The sequence below is a fragment of the Styela clava genome, chromosome 6 (assembly GCF_964204865.1).
Source record: "Styela clava chromosome 6, kaStyClav1.hap1.2, whole genome shotgun sequence".
Lineage (NCBI taxonomy): Eukaryota > Metazoa > Chordata > Ascidiacea > Stolidobranchia > Styelidae > Styela > Styela clava.
Window position 1 is genome coordinate 15993177 of NC_135255.1, and position 21039 is coordinate 16014215.

General features: G+C 35.2%; 1 protein-coding gene across 1 annotated transcript in view; it reads left to right on the top strand.

The window, feature by feature from the left end:
* LOC120331034 (ubiquitin carboxyl-terminal hydrolase 47-like) overlaps positions 1–20693 on the top strand; it is a 44328-nt gene extending 23635 nt beyond the window's left edge. Inside the window, exons 16-37 of the mRNA XM_078113477.1 lie at positions 58–113; positions 955–1073; positions 1635–1764; positions 2543–2665; positions 3739–3839; positions 4320–4421; positions 5407–5526; positions 5823–5994; positions 6418–6732; positions 7150–7219; positions 7580–7740; positions 8473–8595; positions 9130–9859; positions 10884–11014; positions 11631–11752; positions 12733–12867; positions 13373–13488; positions 14544–14676; positions 15130–15309; positions 15795–15928; positions 16526–16644; positions 17270–20693. Of these exons, the coding sequence (XP_077969603.1) occupies positions 58–113; positions 955–1073; positions 1635–1764; positions 2543–2665; positions 3739–3839; positions 4320–4421; positions 5407–5526; positions 5823–5994; positions 6418–6732; positions 7150–7219; positions 7580–7740; positions 8473–8595; positions 9130–9859; positions 10884–11014; positions 11631–11752; positions 12733–12867; positions 13373–13488; positions 14544–14676; positions 15130–15309; positions 15795–15928; positions 16526–16644; positions 17270–17367 (3490 nt within the window). The 3' untranslated portion in view covers positions 17368–20693. The remainder of the gene's footprint in view (positions 1–57; positions 114–954; positions 1074–1634; positions 1765–2542; positions 2666–3738; positions 3840–4319; positions 4422–5406; positions 5527–5822; positions 5995–6417; positions 6733–7149; positions 7220–7579; positions 7741–8472; positions 8596–9129; positions 9860–10883; positions 11015–11630; positions 11753–12732; positions 12868–13372; positions 13489–14543; positions 14677–15129; positions 15310–15794; positions 15929–16525; positions 16645–17269) is intronic.
* Positions 20694–21039: the final 346 nt, after the last annotated feature.

Sequence of the window (21039 nt, forward strand, 5' to 3'; positions counted from 1 at the left end):
GATCAGCATGAACTTCAAATCTTACAAAAATTATGATATTTTTTTCAATATTTTTAGTTCTACAAATGCCTACATGTTGATGTACAGACAAATAAATCCAGATCAAAATACAGGTATCACTATACTTTGTGTTTATTTCAATGTGAACTGTTTAGTATTCTATTTATATTGGTTACATTGAGAGTGCAATGGCCTACTAGTCAGGGGCACAGCCAGCGGGGCTATTGGGTTTGTGAATCACTCAGTTGTCAAACTAACATCTAAGAGTAAAAATGTAGAGTCTGGATGCAAGCTATTTCTACAGCTTTATGCAGAGTGTAATTATTTGTCCAACATATTGAAATCCCAACAGCTGTGAACACCACTACCACAACTTAACACTGTAAACAATATAATAACATGTAAACAGTAAAGTATGCAGTATGGCAAAACTTGGTTAATCAAGAGTGCCTTGGTTATTCAGGAGTGCCTTGGTTAATTGAGAGTGCCTCAGTTAATCGAGAGTGTCTCGGGTAATCGAGAGTGCCTCGGTTGTTCGAGATTGCCTCTGTTGATCGAGAGTGCCTTGCTAAATTCAAGAAAACCTTGTTTGATCGAGAGTACCTTGTTTATTCGAGAGTGCCTTGGTTATTCGAGAGTGCCTTGTTTATTTGAGAGTGCCTTGATCAAATGAGAGTGCCCTGGTTAATCACGAGTGCTCTAGTTAATCGAGACTGCCTTGGTTAATCGAGACTGCCTTGGTTAATCGAGACTGCCTTGGTTAATCGAGACTGCCTTGGTTAATCGAGACTGCCTTGGTTAATCGAGAATGCCTTGGTTAATCGAGAATGCCTTAGTTACTCAAGAGTGCGTTAGTTAATCAAGAGTGCCTTGCGTGTCAAATACTTACACTGTAAAGAAACTCTAACAGCATAACAGTGAATAGATTTTGCACCAAATATTTTACGTTTTCAGCTTTTATAAAAACTGAAGATCTTCCTGATCATATCAAGAAAATGGCTGAAGAAGAGGAAGAGAGAGAAAGGAAGAGAATAGAATGGAAAGAAAAAGAAAAAAATATGTGCAGTATAAAGGTAATTTCACTGTTTTCGTCAACTATAAACTGTAATACCACCTTTGTATTATTTATTTAAATTGAGAAACAATCAATTTATCACTGTTGAACAGTAGAGGCATACCAACTAAGAGAGAGCCATTAATGAGCCATAGTTCTAGACCTATTGTTCATATAACGTAACTTGATTGTAGCAATCATATTTTTTACATTGTGTTGTAGTTTGTAGGTCCGGCTGTTGAGTTCGAATCTGGGTTTTTCTTGCTCTTCGTATTCTCAAATGTATGTAGACACTAGACACTGTAGCCAGATTCGGAAATTTGAACTTCTTGGAATTTCGAGAACTCAGTGAATTTTAAGCTTGTGTTTTGTTTTTGTGGCGGAATGATTTAATGACTTGAACGAAGGGTTATGGGTTTGAAACTGCTACCAGAAAACCATCTATTTATCTGCTTTATATAAAAAATGATAGAATCTCTATTATTCCGAAAAAAAAATTCTGTTCTAGGTTTTTAGTCTATACGTGCATTCATGTTATGGAAAATAAACTTTTCATCATTAACTTTATTCTGTTTGTCAGGTGTTCTGTCGTTCCCCAGCGCTTCTAAAAGTTCACAACGTAGCAAATATATTTGAATCACCTTACGAATTTCATAATTCAACTTTATTGAAAGATGCAACTGATCAAGTTTATAAGCTGCTAAAGCTTGGTAAGTTTCAACTTTTTTTTTTTGATTTAGTACTTTGCATTTACTCCTTACAAAATTGTCTTGAAATATTTAGGGGGGGCTGACTCTGATGGTCGTATCACTCCCCCAATTTATATCGAAAAACTTCTCGTACATTGTTGTATATTTTTATTATCGTTGCAATGCTCGTTTTTTTGGTTGACAAAAAATAAATCTTTCTCCCCATGTCTTGTACTATTTGCTCAGAGTCTTCAAGCAAATACATGGACGACATCTTTAAATCACTGTCACCTCAATATATTTGTAGGGTGTCTATAAAGTCATAAAATTTTTTCCAAATTCCAGAGGGAATATATCGATACCATCTATTATTATATCGGCCCTCTACATATGTGTGTATTAAATGAAGTAAAAATACTTGAATTACTGATTAAAAAACCTTAAACCTGGTTAAGATATATTGAGAACTGACTTCATAACAAAATTAAAATTGAAAAAGGACTTTATGGATATTCTGTATTTATATCTGAGTCTACTTTTTCAGTGTTTTCACTCACTCTTAACAAATAATGTACCTATAAATTTTGAGGTTCTTGTTGAGAATGAAAGGCTTGAAAAAGGTCGTATAGAAAAGAAATATTTTGCTTAATCACAATACTCGTTTAAAATTATTTTTGTTGAGCCTTTGTTTAAATGTCTCAAGTCACTTCATATTGCTCAAAAATAGACTGGAGTCTGAATCGAGTTCATTCACTGACTCTAATTGTTCGCAAGGTTACATTTTTTCATACATTTTCAGGTGAAGTTGGTATCGAAAGACACAATTGTCGTCTCATCAAATATGATCATTATCATCAATCAATCGAACAATCATTAGATGACGAAATTGAAAACCAAGAAGAACCACTCGCCAAGTTATTGGGTTGGTTTTTTATAATAGGGGATTGTTTTTTAATTTGCTTAATTCAACGTTTCCAAACCAGGGAGCTATTTTGCTGTTTTTGGGGAGGCAATTTTGCTTTGTAGTACTGTAGCATCACTAATATTCTTCAGTTTTTTATTATTACTATAATACCGTAGTTATTCATGAGAACATAAGAAACCACCTGAACTGTGCAAAACGGTGGTGCGAGTTGCACCATTTACTGTCAGAGGATCTATTAAAAATAGAACAAATAAAATAGTTTTTATGCATTGTGAGGGAGGAATAAAGAGTTTTAAAATAAGCAAAGAGGGAAATTTAATCAAAAAAGATCAAGAACCACTGCCTTACTTGATTGTATTTTGTCTAGTTTGTGCGGAATCGTACGGTTTCGTACATAAAGTATGCACAGTGTTTGTGAAAATTGACTTACTTTTATTCTCTCAAAAATGGATTAAAAAGTAATATGTTGTCAGGAAGCACAGTGCCTTTATGAAAATTTCCATTTGCCTTGTTTTATACCTTTTTACTAACATATTCATGTACACAAAATAAGCTGTTTCAGCTAAAATAAATGGGTATCATACCATTGACTAAGTTCATGTCTGTTAGTTTGCGTCCGAGATTGTAATTCTTGTAGAGCTTACACATGACTAACTTCCTAAATTCCTTTGCACTGATCCGTATGTCTTTAATGCAAGGACGCTGTGGCAGGAATAAAAATACCATACTACGCAATTCAAGATTCAACCTGCACACTAACACAAATGTATTTCTGTAACGTTTCGTCTGACTAAAATCAGACTTCCTCAGTCAAGCAGTTCCCAGACGAAACTTTACAGAAATACATTCATCTCAGTAATGATTAAATTAGGTTTGGATACACCAAACTGGAAAAATTGAATTTTCCTATTAAATAAGAAACTACAATAGCTCCCTACATAACAGTCGCAGTTTGTCTGGAACCTTTCGTTCGAATAGATTATGTGAAAACACTAAAAAGGAATTTACCGGTAATTGTATAAATTGTGAAAATTCAATAAATTTTTGCAAAATGCTTTTTATTCACACAGGAGGATCGAGAATGTCTTATTTGTTTGATCTAATGATGGAAACAAAAGAAAATCATCATCAACATTTTGAAATTTATAAACCGGGAGGAATCACCCTGAAGGTTTGTCGTTTCTATTTTTACAACTTATCTTACACTCAATGTGACAATCAGCTACATTTCTTATCTATCTCCATAATATTTCCACAGTAGAAGTTACGTCACATTTTAAGGTTTTGAGATATTTGTATTTTTGTAATTTTTAGATATATATATAGCCAAACCTAAAAATTGACACAAGGCACCATCTAAAATCAAAACTAAAACAGGTACAATTTTGAAACCCAGTCCAAAAGATGGCCCCTTGCGCTTCATGGCAGAAGAAATGTCCATTTCAGAGACATTAACTGATTTGTGTTTACTGCGGCAATATATCTATCTCTCTTATGTCACTGGATTTCATCATGTTTAAGGTTGAATTTCTGATTTTACAATATAGAAACAATGATTATAATATACAATTTATTTATGAAAAATCAAGAATGTAAAAGAAATTTGAGTTTACAGATACATTGAAATATAAATATCCTTTTTCTCAATCAGGTATTTCCAGCTGACTACAGTAAAGAATGTTTCCTGGATCATATCATAGTCAGAATGATGCCTGATGATACTATTTATCATCTTAAACATGTTTTATCAAAGGTATTTTTCATTTGATTAGATTAGATAAACCTCTTACCTTATGAGCACTTCTCTGTACAAGGTAGTGTGATCCACCATGATTTTTGGGTACTCCTGTAGTATGTGAACCAAGATGGCGGACACTGGAACGTAGTATGTGTACCAAGTTAGGGTTAGGTCATAATTTCAGGTACAAATACTATGGGAGTCATTTAGCTAGTTGCCAAACTCGTATAAGAACTAAAATAAAGAATATTGGAATAAAATCATGGCCTAACCCTAACCTGGTACACATACTACAGTCCGATGTCTGCCATCTTGGTTTGCATGCTACAGAAGCACCGATTTTTCTGGTGACCAGCAGTGTTCCCTCTAAGCCCTAAGGTGTGCGCGTGTGCGCGCGCACACAGCTTTCAGAGGCTGCGCACACGCATAGATTTACTGCGCACAGACGTATTTCGATGTAATGTAACAATGTGCTCGGTTGGCAGGTTGAGAACGTTTGTTGTTGGCCCACTTATTACCCGGTTAGAACGCCAAAATTTCTTCATTGGTTTTTGCACAAATATTTTTTGGCCTTTTCAAAAAAGTGCGTACACACCAAAATTTCTGCGCACACATACTACAAAAAATTAGAGGGAACATTGGTGACCAGCCAAGTCACATATTATTGCAAAAAATGATAAAAATCACTCTTAGCCCTGAAATGACCATTTCTACAACAAGTCTTCGGGAGTTATATTGAGAGCCCGAAGGATAACTGGATTAGCCAGTTCTTGACCCCGAAATTTGCCAAAAAAACTACAACAACTTTGTCATCACAGCTAGTTTTGCTAGTTTTGAATTCAGTCTAACCAAATTCAAGTTCAAGTTAATCTATGAATGGAGGAAACTATTAAAACTAGTTTTTGGTAAATTTAACGTATTTATATAAAATTTAACATTGCTTGAAATTAAACATATTTTTATTTAAAATTGTAGGTTGATTTGGTCTTCTTTCTTTCAGAAACTTCACTTCAACCATCGACGAATAAGAATGGCATATGAGAAATATACGAGTGATATACATCTACTATCATCTGCTACTCAAACTTTGAGAGAGATTGGATTATTCAGGACAGCTAAGGTAACCATTATTACACCTGGTAACATTTTTTATGTCTTGAACTGCAGGATTTTAGGGATTCGGTAGGGAATTTTGAAAACACATTTAAAAACTGACGGACAGCTAGCAAACCTACGAAAAACTGCTACTATTTACAATCATGCTTAAAAATCTGTCTGAGAGACGGCATCTAAGATTTTTATTTTCAAGTCACCTTTGACCCACCGAAGTAAACAATGAGGTTGATGCTCTGGAGAACTTCCATTTGTTTCTAACTTGTGGTAGAACGCAGCAACTGTTATATTTTCTAATAACAGGTCTATGTTGATTTGATGAACGATGATGAATTGGCAGAATCTTTAAAACTTGAGGAAAATGAAACAAGCAGAAAGTATTCAAGTCCTAAAGCTCTGTTGAAAGAGACAAGATTGTGGGGATTGATTGATCGGACTGCTAACTTAATCAATGTTGAAGTTATCTTACCTGAAGGTAGGTGCTGGTTATAAGGATGGAAATTTGATATGAAACTATATTGCGATCTGATATGAAACTGTTTTGCGATGCACTGTATCAGAACTAGGACTGGGAATTCAGTTTGTTGTATTCTGATTGTGAAGTCTGAAGCCAGCACTTGGCGTGTTATCAATGGAGCCGGAGTAGTATTTTCAAACTCAGCAAATATCCACGAATTGCATCTAGTTGTACAGCTACTATCTTCGTATACATATTTCTATTTTTGGACGCGTCGGTGTACATAACGATTGTTTTAATATTATGTTGTTGTTCTTGTTAGTATTACTTTTACTAATTTCAAAAATTTCTGTGGACGTTTTTTATGTGTCAGAATGAAAAATAGCGACACCTTGTGACGTATCCATATATTTGAGCACAGCTCTCTTGTTTTTGTTTCAGATGCACCAGTCTATGTGTTACCTCCTTCACGACCTCGATCTCCTGTTCAGCCTGAGTCTCCTGGAAGTTCAACAGGATCTCTACCTCCTCTGATCAGCAGGTCACCCCCTGCTGAAGTGAAAATCTGCCCCGAAGCCCCCCCAGGGTCTGTTCGTTCTACTCCTTCAAGTGACGAGGGTGTGGGGTCTTACGATGGGAGTAGCGGGACCAATACAGCACCTAAAACTGCAGAAGGCTCTCAAACAGCGTCACCTAGAGAGAGAGCACAACCTGCACAGTGTTTGGCCGCATTGTCTTCTTTGGGTACGCAGACTGGTAAGTAATGACTTTGTTTGATTGACAGAGCGATGACCAAGGCTGGCCAAAATTGAATAATCCTCTATTCCTATTACATTCTAGAATATTGGAATGTAGAATCGATTTTAAATTGAGTCATGTTCATAAAAACACATAGAAGTTGAAGTATTCAATGGGTCTAAATTTAGGAATGGGGGAATGCCACTGTTTTTTTGTTTTCTGCAGTATCTTAAATTAGATATTTCAAATGAAGCTAAACAGCCTAAATTCTTTCTAAGGGTTTCGACTTCTCATGTTTGTTAAAATTTGTCAAAAACAAATTTTGAAATTACAGATGCAGGAAATTGATCCTTTTTTGTGAAACTTGTCATTTTGTATTTGAATTCTTTTGTGAGAAATTAAGTTTTTATCAACTTACAATTCTTCAATATTCAGATGAAAGAACAATATTTTGGAGATCGCCAGAACAACAAGCATATCTAAATGATGCTGATGAATATTCTGGGTTCGTATGCTGTTTCTAATTAAAAACATTTCTTTTCATTCGTTGTAATATACAGAAATACAAGTCTCGTTATCTGCCTAGGGGAGCAGATCCCAAACTTCGCCATATTATCGGGGGAAAAACTCATGGTGCACTTATATGAAAAATTCATAGTGTTCATTGAGCACTACTTTTCCTAAATCGATGGATGATGATCTCCAGAGTTGAGGCATATCTTCCCAAAAACACACCTTAAATTCGGAGCAGTGTTAACAGTCGGTCTGCCCTGCCCTGTATGTGATTTGAACCAGAGATGTGCAACATTTGAATGCTGAACTCACTAATCTTCCATTGATTAAATAATAAATCCTACATTTTCAGACTCAATGATGTAGAACAAGTTGAAAACGAGGATCAACCTGCAAATTCTCTTCATCTCAGACGTAACAGTGAGGAAGATGAAGGCTGTTCTACTGGTTCGCCTGGTAATTTCAATCTCACACAGGGAGATTTTAAAGCGGAATTAGACAGAAAACTTCTTGGTATGTTCAGATGTATGATTGATAGTCAGTTCTTTTCAACCTAGGCTTTGGTTTTTTTAAGAATTTGTAACCCCCAAATTATATCTTTGTCGATTTTGGGTCCTTTGCGGAAGTTCTCTTTGATTGACTTTTTGATAAAATTGTCTTCGATACAAAATTAGAGTTGTAGTATTATCTTCAGCAAAATATCATTTTAGCACAAAACTTATGTTATCTTTATCATCGGCATTTTTTTCAACTCTCATGACCTTGCTTGTGTGTATATTGGTAACCTTCGCATTACTGTTAAATGTCATCCTACTCTGTTTTGTGGCCAACCAGTGGTTCTCAAACTTTTGAAACTGCGCCTCCTTTTTAGAATTTGTCGAGTTTCGCGCCCCACCTCATAACTAGCTAACAATAAGCTACAAATAACAGATAGTAAGGCGAAAGTATGTTTTATTAAAAAAAAAAATTTGAAAATACATGGGGGGAACGTACATAATGAAATAAATGCAAATTTTCGAAAACAAGCAGAATTTTTAACAACAGCTCTCTGCAATCTCTAAACAATAAAGAAATGTAAATATCCAAAATTAGGCAGGATCAAATCTAACAAATATTATTTTTATTTTCAATTGGTTTCACCCCATTGTGGGTTGCGCCCCATCGTTTCAGACTCACTGCTCGTGCCGTGTCGTGCCCACGAATTAAGTTTCAATGAAATAAAAATTAATTGTTTGATCCTCACAGCTGCAAGTTACAATCGAGCGTCACCAACAAGTTCCCTGAGATGTGAAGACGGATCATCAGACAGTGCTTCACAAACCAGCGGTGAATTCGAGATCCAAGAGACTGTCAGACACCAGGGAGATGGTGAGAACTTTTGAGTTTGGCGAGGCTGATGACCTTTGACCCTTGAAAGAATTCTCCCTGTTACTCCTTGGAAAACAAAAATTACCATTGAATTATTTAATTTATACTTACATTTCAGAAACACGACCATATATCTTCTAATAGCTAACAAAACCATAAAAAACAAGCGTATATGACCTGGGATGTGGAGTAAAAAAGTTTACAATCGTTTTTAACTTTTAATAGTTAAAAAATTTTTGGCTTTGTCTCCCGATTCAGGCTTGTAAAAAAATTAGACTGTAACTCTGTAAAAATAGTTCAAGGAATTTGCTGAGATTGTGGTTAAATTTAATTTTGGCACGAGGTTTATTGTTTCTCACTTTCACTTTTATAACACTGTAAATATAGTTCATAAAATGTCACACTACTTGGCCCGTCAGTCTAAGTTTCGTCCAAAAACCTTGCCAATCCCCTGGTCCAGAGCCTTGTTTAGAGTTCAGAAGGGAAGTATGTGAGAAAACAAAAAATAAATTGAATTGCTCGATTTTCTTACAGGCGCCGCAGACAGTGCTGGAAGCTGCTCAACCATTGATAGCACTGGTACGTTATGCAATACCGGGGAGGAACTAACTTATTTTGGGCCCAAAACGGAGGACGAGACTCTGCCTATTTATTCCTACTCTCGGGATAACGACGAATGTGGCTACCCATACATTCCACCGACTTTGCCGAGCGCTACTAAGATTTCCACTTTGCCTGGTATGGCACGACCAGTTACAGATACAGGTTTTCACAGATCGTTTGAGGAAACTTCTTCGGATTATTACGACGGTCGAATCGAAAATAACGAATTTTCTACAAATGAATATACTGCTGAATCAGTGAATGGGTACTGTGTATGTGCTAAAAACAATGACTATGCAAATTCAGTAAGAAGTGTGCCAGACGGCGCTACTTCCAATACAGGCCAAGCCACCTATGCGTATCAAGATACAGGTCCTGGATATTTATGCTCCAATTGCGGAAATGTCAAACGAGAGACTCAATTCAAGGGAATATGTTGCGGAAACATTGAAATTCTCGAAGAACCCGAGGAAGTTTCATGCGACAACATTCAGGAAGACCCTGAATCCGGGGAGAGTATGGATAATATTACCCCACTTTTTGCCGACATAGGTAGAACTTCGGAAGTTGGAGCTGGGGACTGTACTGAAGAATCAACCAAACCAAAATACTTGGAAATGACAAGCTTAAACAACCTTGATCTGGGTGCTGAAACAAGCAGGTAATAATCATTGCCCTCTGATTATAAGATTATAAATTACAAATGTTGTTGTATTTCCTAACTAGTGCAGTGTTTCCCAACCTATCCTTGTGAATTGTGACCCAAAACTAGGTCGTCTGAAAATACTCTTGCATCGCTTGTTTTAAAACAAAAAAACATTATGGTTCCGGTATCCGCCATCTAGGTTTACATACTACAGGTAAACCATTTTCTTTTGATATTGTGATATTGCTCGATAGTAAATGAATTGTATATGCGAGAAGTACCAAAGCGTAAAAACTACAACACTAGAGTAAGAAGCGACAAGATTGTTATTTATTTCCATTTTTTCTAAATGCTACGAAATTATCGAATTTGTCACAATCACAACGGGCGTCAACCCAATCCTCTGTGAGTGGATATAAATTGAGTGAGTCCTAACATGCAGCGTTTTTTGACCATGATGTAACTATGCCCAAAAAGAGCATTGTTTTCAAATATTTCCGTTTCCCAGCCCTCAGGGAGAAGTTTTGTCATTCATGGGAAGAATCTTTGTATTGGATGCTGTATTACTAATATTCTTTATATTACTAAATCACTTGTTTATACGCACATTATAAACTACTTAAACTGTACAAAAGCGGGTACTCCCGTAGTATGTGCAACAAGATGGCGGACACTGGCATGTGGTATGTGTATCAGGTTAAGGTTAGGCCATAATTCCAGGTACAAAGTCCCCGAACTCGTAATAGAACTAAAATAAGGAAAATTGGATTAGAATCATGTCCTAACATAGAATCATGGAATATAATCAATCATTGGAATAGAATCATGTCCTGGTAAACATACTATGTTCAGGTGTCCGCCATTTTGTTGCACATACTACAGTAGTGCCCAAAAGCGGGGGTGTAATTTGCGCATAAAACTAGATAAGGGTTCAATTAAGATTGAATAAACAGAGCAGTTTTCATGTATAGTCTTCAACGAAATTCAACGAAAAAAGGCTGGGATGACTATAATATTGAATTTCTTTTGTAACATTCAGGCAACGAACTGAATCTTCATCATCCGCATTGTCAGATCTGGGATGGGGAGATTCAACTCATCAAACAACTCAGCAACAAATTTGTTATTTTCGAATTACTGGGGTTTCTGTCAATCAGCAAAAGTGCCAAGGTATTTCGATTTTAATGTCTATCCCCTGACGTTTCATTTTCATTATGCACTAAAAATTTGTTGGTATTTGAAAAAAGATGAAGCATTATAAATATACAAATATGAGTCGTCACAAGGGTGTTTGAAATTTATATGAGCTTTAAATCTTCTTGCTAATTTTTGTAGTAATGGTAAAATGCGACTGGCATGAACTCCCAACTTCTTACCCAAGAAAAATTGATTGGAAAATTTTAAAATTTTGTCTCCACGAAATATCGATTGGTATTTATGAAAAGATAAATGAGAATTAGTCTCATTTAAGGGGGAAGTGTATACAATATGGTGCTTTATGTTAATTAAAAGTAAAAAAGGTTCTGTTCCACATTCACCATCTCGCCCAAGGTATAATGAAATTGGGTAGGCACTATCGAGATGATAAACGGTATTCCAGGCTGTTTGTATGGTGCTCCCGTAGTATATGCACCAAGATGGCGCACAGCCTGAACTTAGTATGTGTACCAGGATAGGGCTCAGGTTGCGCGCCATCTTGATGTACATAGCCTTGTTTAGAGTAAGAAGCATGTAAAAAAGAGCTATTTATCTTCTTTGTTTCTACTACTTTACTACTTTGTTTCAGTTTTGAAAGCGCAATTGGACAAGCGAACAACAGTGAGTGCCTTGAAGCGCAAACTTCATCCGATTGTACAAATATCTACAAGAGATTTTAGTATATATAGAGTGTATACTGGCGGACAAGAGGTAAAGTGAAATGTTTATTGACTTTATAAAATACAGGGTGTTTGAAAATTACCACAAAATTAACAGACGTTAAGATGAAATGCAATTTAAAACATTTAACGACTGACACCTTTTAACAGTTTTGAATTACGGTGAAATGCCATTTGAACATTTCACGACTGACACTATTTAAACAGTTACTTTTTTAGCGTTGCCCTGACAAAAAAATTTTACCTTTGATTTTGCATAATTTCTGTAACACCCTGTAAATGGATTCAGGCTAATTCCACATTGAATTGCAACGTTAGCATTTGGGCCTATCATTTAGCTTGGGTTTGAGTTATTGCTTGAGGCCAAGACTGTTGTAAGATTCATATCATTTTATCATGTATTCATTCCATGAGATATGAGCTTTGGTTAGATGACCTAATCTTATGCTGAGACCCCTGTGCCATTTAATGGTTGCAAGTCATAGACTGGAATGGTGGAAAAAAGCTGATCAGTGGTCGTTTTTTCTCTGAAACTAATACTAATAGACTAATGGATTTCAAAGTTTCAATATTTAGAAAGGAAGAAGTAACAAGAAAGCTATTTCTTTTAATTTTATCAAATTTTTTTTGGTCGCTTTACGACTTGATATTTCACTCTAAATTCATTTTGTTTAGAGCAAATCTTTAGGTACTCCTGTAGTGTGTCTACCAGGTTAGGGTTAGGCAAAAATTTCATTTCGATTTTCCTTATTTTAGTTCTATTAGAACTTTGGGACTGTCTGTGTTAGCCAAGTGAATAAAACCCCTGCCCATTTCTAGTCCCTTTACACATCTTGATGTAAAGTAGGCGAACAAAATTATTCACCTTCATATTGGTACACATACTTCTGGAGCGCCAAACTTAATTTATTCGATCACGCTTTTCTGCATAATCAATGTTCTCAGATCGCAACCGGTGTCGATACACGGTCTTTTCCATATATTTGAGCATTGCTATCTTGTTTATTTCAGACTGAGTTGAACACACTGAGTGAAACATTCACTCTGATATCAAATGATTCCCAGTTGAAGATCAAACATCAACGTGCATTGAGAAAGGATGAACACAGATGTAAAATATTTCATCTTAATCTTGCCGAAGATGATGTAAGTTTAAGACTGTTTTATCGAAAGTTTCGCACTAAATCAAGCTTGAATAATACAGGGTGTCCATAAAGTCCCTTTACAATTTCAATTTTGTTGTGAAGTCAGTTCTCAAGATTTTTTTTCAAGGTTTTCTTTTTTAATCAGTAATTGTTCAAGTATTTCTATTTCATTTAATACATCTGCGAAGGCCAAAACAATATATGATATCGATAAATTCACTTTGCAATTTAAAAAAAAATTTAAGATTTTTATGTGCACAGTATATTATATTAGTAGTGTCTGATGACCTGTAACTATTAAACCTTTGTTGGAAATTTTTATTCAAATTTCCATTAGATATTCCACAAAGTTGGTTACCAGGTTTGTTGTTTTTGAATCAGTAATTGTGCGTGAGCCGTAGTTGAGCGGAATAGAAGAACTTCAAATCCTCAACTAAAAATGCAGATCTCTGGTTTCATTTTCATTTCATCATACACTTAATTAAACGCTATTCATATATTTACAGCCTATCAAGAACTTAGTAGAATGGGTTGTAAGGAAAGGATCAAGTATCAAAGAAGCTCAACAAACTGTTGCCGATGAATTGTTCAAAGAATGCGAAATGAAAGTCGACCCAGAGAAGTAAGCAGATCTCTTTTTTGAATGATGGCAATTTTATATTTAGTCACTCAAGTCACAAGGACTTACTCAGAAGTGGAAAAGCTCACTTATAATTATGAGCAGTTTTGCGTGACAGTCGTTTGTCTTGGGTTGAGAATCAAGTCGAGTCGAGAGTCGGTCGATCCAATCACTGAGTCAAGTCTTACAGGCACTTAGTTTGGTATGAGTACATTGCATTCAAATTACTCAAGTCACTTTGAGTCCAACTCAACCTCCTCCTGACAATGATCACGAGTAAACAGTCATGTGCAGTGACATTGAGAATTAAAGGAAGAGATGTAATATGTCGATGCCGCATACTTGAGTTATTTCAAGTCAGCGCTTTGGGAAACCTCTAAGAGTTCGTGAAGCAGTATGTGAATTTCTGAAGTTGGCTAATAATGGTAATATAGAGAGTGATAAGGGTTAGCTGATAATTTTTTTATAATAATAGGTTTTACTGAGTTTTAAAATTGAGCTAGATGTCTGTCAACTACAGTAACCACTCTAAACATTTGCAATAACATACTCTGAACTAAAAGGAACTCGTTTAGGTTCATTAAACACTCCTTGTCTTAGGTGACCGTACATTTGAACCCACGTACATTTGAACCCATGCGTATATCCACGGGTTCAATCTATATGCGGGTGCTAAAACCCATGAGTTAGGGTTAGTATGGGTTTAACTATCCGTGGAACAAAAAAAATTCCATAGGTGCAATAGCATACAGGTGCAATTGTCATGGGTTCAAATGTAATGGAACCCTTGTCTTATAATAATCATCTAAGTTCAAGTTGTTTCTATTTGTGATCAAGTCGCAATTTTTTTAGTTTGCTTAAACTGAAGTTCTGAGTCATCAACTTGTCTGTTTGTGCAATAAATACGAGAGTGTTACCAACTTACCAATGACCATGTTTAGCTGTTATTAATAAGTTATAATTTTACAGCAAATGAAATAATTTTTCGTAACTGCTATTAATAGTTTTTAGATGTTTATCATAGATTTTTGAATTATTTATTGATATTCATTTTGCAGAATCCGACTCCGCAAAAAATGTTGGAGGAATCCTGGAAAAATATTCTTAGAAACTGACGTTTTTGGAACAGATATCATTATTGCGTCAAATCCAGATATTTTTCTCGAGATATTAGAAGAACCTGAGAAAAAGGTAACATTTTATTGTATTTCACGGTAAATTTTAATTAGCTATCAATTGGGATTACGAAAGACTAACTACTTTTCCTTGATCTATGCCTTTGCCTGAGTGTATCCGTATGCATATAATACAATGATGTTATAGCATAAATATAGATGACTATTCTATTACATTACAACAACACCAATATATTTCTATAGCGTTTCTTCTGACCATGGTCAAACTTTCTCAGGCATACATACTTCGAATATATTAGGCATTCGGTCTTGTGTAACCCCAACTGATAAAAACTGTAACTGAATATCATTATTTGTGCCATATTATCATTTTTGACTGACAATGACAATATTACAAAATTAATTTACCCATATGGTAATATGGTCTAACAGCAACGCTCTAACTGCTTAGGACACTGTGTTGCCCAAAATATATGAAAATGAGCATCTTTAAACACTTTGTTTTCAGGTAAGCCATACTCAGATAGCTGTCTACTGCCGACGATGGAGACCTTCCACATTGACCCTTGACCGTATTGAGGAAGTGATCTTAGATCCAGACACAAATAACCATCATTCCGTGGAAGAATTGAAAAATAAGTTGGCAATATTAGGTGGTTTAGATGCTGCTGATATTCAATGGACAAAGGTTAGATATTGGGTTAAAATCTTATGACTATGCGTTGTTCGCTTCGCACAATCTCGGATATTGGCTTTGCAACGAACACGAATTTGAATTATTTGCACATACTAGATTAAACTAAATTAAAGACTCGTTTCATGGGCAACACGATTTTTCATCGCGGTTCGCATGCTGCACACCCCTGACCTAAAACATGACTTCTCTAAATAGAATTCTGTGAAAGTAGATAAAGCTTGATTACCATTGCAGCGGCTTTTCTGGTTTCGAACAGCGCTGTGTACTTTGAGTTTGTGTACTTTGTTTAAAATAGTCTATTGAGGAAAGTATGAGTATGTACGTGTTTTTGTTGTGCATAGAGTAAATTTTTTCTGGATTCTAGAGTTGTGAATTTGTCTAACTCCAGGGCCCTGGTTTGAAAAACGATTGGGGTTACGCCCAGATTACACCCCTTTTCGCACTCTCCAGTAACTATATCAATTTTTGTATTCCAGCCTAGAGGATTGTTCCCATGCCATACCAGTGTGTTGGAAATTCATGATGGATTGGATTGGGAACCGGCGTTCGTTTCTTACCTTGGCTCTGCTTCAACGAGTATCAGCGAGGACGGTGCTATCATTTTCTACAGGTGTGTTTAAATTTTTGTTTTCGGTAATTCGATAAAAAATTGGCTCAATGCTGTTTTCACTTATGGTTTATTGACTTATTAGTGTAAGTAACAAAATATTTTTCATATGGTGCTCGTAGCTTTCGCAACAAAGAAGATGAACAAGCTGCTAATCCATCCATACCTTTCGCAGATCCCTTTAAACCAAGGAGAGGGGAACCCCAAAAGGGATAGCAGTTGGGGAGGGACACAATTTTAGGCACATAACTGATTTTACAAGAAAGTTCATTTCACAGGGTGTTTTCATTTTGTTGAGCATGAATTGATCAAATATAGTGGGATTTGGAATCTACCAATCATAATAACACTCTAAATACCACTGAAATCATAAACATGCTAAAATACTCCGAGCCATAAAAGGTTGGAACCACTGCTTAAGATCAAGGAGCTATTATTTCTAGAAGGACAGGATCTTTCTTGTTTTGCATTGCCTAATCAATTTATTGCACCCTTGAATTTGAACTTGAGGTGTGAAGCATTCAATACCAACACAATTGAGCTAAGCGAAATATTTTAATTTGAACTGGGCTATTTTGTGAAATAACATTTATTATACAGAGATAAAAATGAACTTGTGAAAGAACTCAGTGATACTGAAAGAACGGAACTTCAACAGAAAGAAGCTGCAAGATTATCCATTGCTAAAAGCAGTACAAGTGCAGGATCTAAAAATTCAAGTAAATATTTGTTGATGTATTCAGATTTTATCCACTTCTGTTTGCGAATTTTTCGTACGAATAATGTTATGGAGAGAAATGTGCCAGGCAATGTGTTATACTTGAGGCCTCAATTAATCGTTGAATCAGTTGCAATTTATTTGAGTTATGTGAAATTCATAAAATGGAATTATTTAGTCTTTCCAGCCAAACTATTTGAAAGTAGTGAATTCATTTTAATTTATTTGAATTTGGTCTTGAGTCTAAGTTTGTTAAAAACAAATGATGTAGTCATAGTTACATTAGCCGCTCAAATTGCTCTTTCTCCACTTTTTTAGAATATTATTAATGCAAAATATTTTGCGCTCCAGAATTATGTGTAATTGTGTACCAATATGGAGGTAACTTATTTTGTTTGCCTACTTTACATCAAGTTGTGTAAAAGGACTGAAACCTATGGGCAGGGGGTATATCCACTTGGCTATCACACACAGTCCCTGAACTTGTAATGGTACTAAAATAAGGAAAAGCGGAATAAAAGTATGGCCTAACACGGTACACACACTACGGGAAAGCCTTTATTACGGCCTAACCCAATTTACTGTTGTAGATTTTCTAACTGATGACCTTCTATATATCACTACAGGCACTACGATCCGTCCATATTCTCGCAAAGAAAAAGCATTAAAGATATACACTGTGACAAATAATAAGAAGAAAAGGGACAACACAACAACACTGTAGATCAAATCTACTTCAAAACACTTGATAAATACCACAGTGTTTTAAAATAGGAATCATTGAAGTGGGTAATTCGGTATTAAGTGTGAAGGACCAATGTCATGTTGCGTGAGAAATTTGTAAGGAAGGATAAATTGTTCCGCATATAAAAAGTGTATAAAGCAGCAATTTGGTTTATTAATTGTTAACTAAGATAACTACTTGATGAATATAAGAATATATAGTAGGAATGTTCTGTTCCATGAATTGTAATCTTTGTCAATTTTAAATATTGGATGAAATTACTTGAAATCACCTAAAAAAAGTGTGCTTTCAAGAATCGAATCAAACTTTGGCTCCTGAAATAAGATGCCTTCTTTCCATATAGTCCATAGATTTACGAATACTGCTACTTAGTTGCTTTTAGGTTTCCAAGTCACAATGTCGCATAATCCTCATTGATAATCCTTATTATTTGGATATAATTCTAATTTGGTTCTGGACCTTTTTTATCTGCTTTGCCATTTAAAAACTGTAGCGTTTGTCATTCCACGTAAATAGTAATATTAATTTTTGTGCGCCTGAAAATTTTATCAATATGTAGTAGACCAAAATCCTTGGAATTATAGACATTCATTCACACATGTTCCTCTATTTGATAATTGGTGTTATTTACAAATTTCACAATAATTGGCAAACGATAAACCCTAAACTGGATTGAAGTCTGGCAAATTGTATTGGAAATACATACATAGGTTGCCCCAAAAATTTAGTATCATTTTTATTGAATATAGTGAGTGATGTAAAAGTCAAAAGTTTCGTTTATTTCCATCCTGTTTGCCAATCAAGCAGTGATACATTTTTCGAATGGAATATGGAATTTTATTTCCTCATTGCATTGCATTTCAAGAAGCTCTATTCGAATATTTTCTGCTCTCCCCTGCACTCAGCATCACTCAGCAAGTTGCCATTTGTGTAATTTAATTTTAGGCTCGTTAATCCGTAGGACGGATCTGACCTGCGGGGGTCGTAGGTTTCCGACCCCTGTACTAAGATAACACCTGTTGTACATTCATTTTAGTATTGTTAACATTTCAAGTGAACATTTTACATTGTATTGTTTGCGCTTGCTATGAAAACCTGCGTTTTCTTTATATAATGTTCATCTATGCTACATGTCAATACAAATTCGTTCGAATTAATTAGGACATGGATGAGGAACCTTTTTTATTGCTCCCGAAGTATGTGTACCAGGTTAGGGTTGGGCCATAATATTTATTCCAATTTCTTTTTTTTTAGTTTGATTACGAGTTTAAGGAATGTCTGTGTTAGCCAAGTGATATACCCAATAGGTTTCAGTCCCTTTACACAACTTGATGTAAAATGGGCAAACAGAATTAGTTACCTCCATATTGTTACACATACTTCTGGATAGCCGAAATTTTTATTATGTTAAAGAATAATGTGGGTCATATGTTAAGTCGATGTCTGCATAAATAAAAAACTTGCTGTTGCATTTTTCGGAAATTCTTATAATTCTGAGGTGGGTTGTTGATATTGGCATAATTTAAACTTGCACATGCAGCAGATTTATCTGAACTGAGGCAATTATTAAACAAATTCCTTAAATGGATCAATTGTGATTGTTTAGTTGGAAATAAGCAATAGCATTGTTGCCAGTAATAGCTTTATTTCACTATGGACAAACTACCATAGGGGTTCGCTTATTGTTAGATTGTATTTGTGGTTGACCCTATTAATAATTCTATTCTTGAATTTCATGGAAAAAAAGATAAATGGACAAGTGGTTGACCATCCTTAGCCTTGCATATATAAGTGGACACATTTTGTCCCTAATATTATAATTCCGAACAAGTGCTATATTTTTATTATGATTTACATGAATGACACATTATATCACTGATACAAAATTTTAGGTCAGAAATAGTTCTGGAGTCAATTTCACTATTAATTTAATAATAAGACTCATGTAATTAGTTTACTTGCCCAATCTAAAAAGTTGGAGCGTTTTTTTGTGTCAAAATTGTTGGAGAAAGATAAAAACCGTTCAAAATATTCAGACATAAAAAATGTGATCTACAAGCTTGTGGGACTGTTTGTGTACCGTTTCAGAATACTGTTTCTTTTAATATTTCTTATGCTGTTTCGATTTATACAAATGCAGTTTGATGAGGTTTTCCCATTGTGTTTATATAAGTCTATATGTGCTTTATCAAAATGTATTTAAAATTCTACACACATGTTTTAAAAATAATCAAATATTGAATATTTCAAGCTTTTTTTAGGTCCAGTTTCTATAAAATGTAAAACTGTAAGTTATCCTTGATAGTTCATGATATTTAGGTTTTGTTATTACCTTCCGAGATCAGATTGAAACTTGCTTTGCCCAATTAGAAATCATTTCCGGTATGCCACCCATCTTTATTTTAGTGCTAAATGTAAGTTACGTTAAGTCCTTGTGATTTAAGGTTCTTGGATAGTAAGAGCTAATGCTGACTTGAAAATATGTCGTTTTTTATCTAGTTTGCAGTCGCTTTCAAAAATTGACTGAAGTTTATTCCATACTTCTAAATTTTTTAAGATAAACCTTCAAAATTGTTTTGCTTTTCTGAATTTGATAAAAATGGACGTTCTCAAACCTAGCTTGCTTTTCAGTTTGTTGATCTTAAGCTTAAATGTCAACATCTTATGTAAATTGCCAGACTAAAAACTTCTTTACTTGTAAAAATTATTACTAATTCTCGGTCACCTCGCATTCTTGCAAAGCACTGTGGGTGAGATTTTTTCGGCAAGGGGCCAAAAATTTTGCCCATTTAGACTAGCGGGCTATATAAGTGTGACGTAAAAAGTTAGATTATATGAACAATATTTACAGTGTTACAAAAGCAAAAGTGAAAAACAATAAACCTCATACCAAAACTAAATTTAATCGTAATCTCAAATTCCCTGGGCTATTTTAGCTAAAACATGGTTGGGGTTGTCCATATTTTTGCATGTGTTTAATTTGGTCGTGGCAGCATCAGGCAGGCCAGTTTAAATTACCCAATGAGCCGGATTTGACCCCTCGGGGGCCGTATTGTACCCATGTCAGTTGTAGACCATTGCTCTACAATTGAACCCAGCTATTAGTCTAGTGAGGGGTTTTGTTAGTTTATATTACATATGAAACGTTCATCAATGAGTAGAGCACCATACTTTCTGGTTTATGAACCAGGAGAAACTTGGATTTTATTTGTACCATGCAATTTGTGAATATCTTTTTTGTAAATATATTTACTTTCCATTGTCAATGTTTTCTTTCGAATTCAGTAAATATTAATCTTGAAAAATATGTTGTGATATGGTAGGCGCACGTTTTCGGTTAAACCAGGATTTGTCGTAAAATCGATTATTTCATGTCATTTCACTTCCTCGTCCAATTACGTCTGCAAAGTGAATGCGCATTTGAAAAATTTGGACGCAATAGCCGACCTGTGGTTCGTTTTGCCAAGTCGTCCATTGGGATTTTTACGGTGTCTGTTAAATCGAATCGTTGTATGTATTACTAGCTTAATGAGGTGAGATCTAAATCAGGGGTGGGCACGGTTTTTGAACAGGGGCCAAAAATTTTGCCCACTTAGACAATATTACAAAGCAAAAGGTGGAAAACAATACGCCTCGTGTCAAAACTAAATT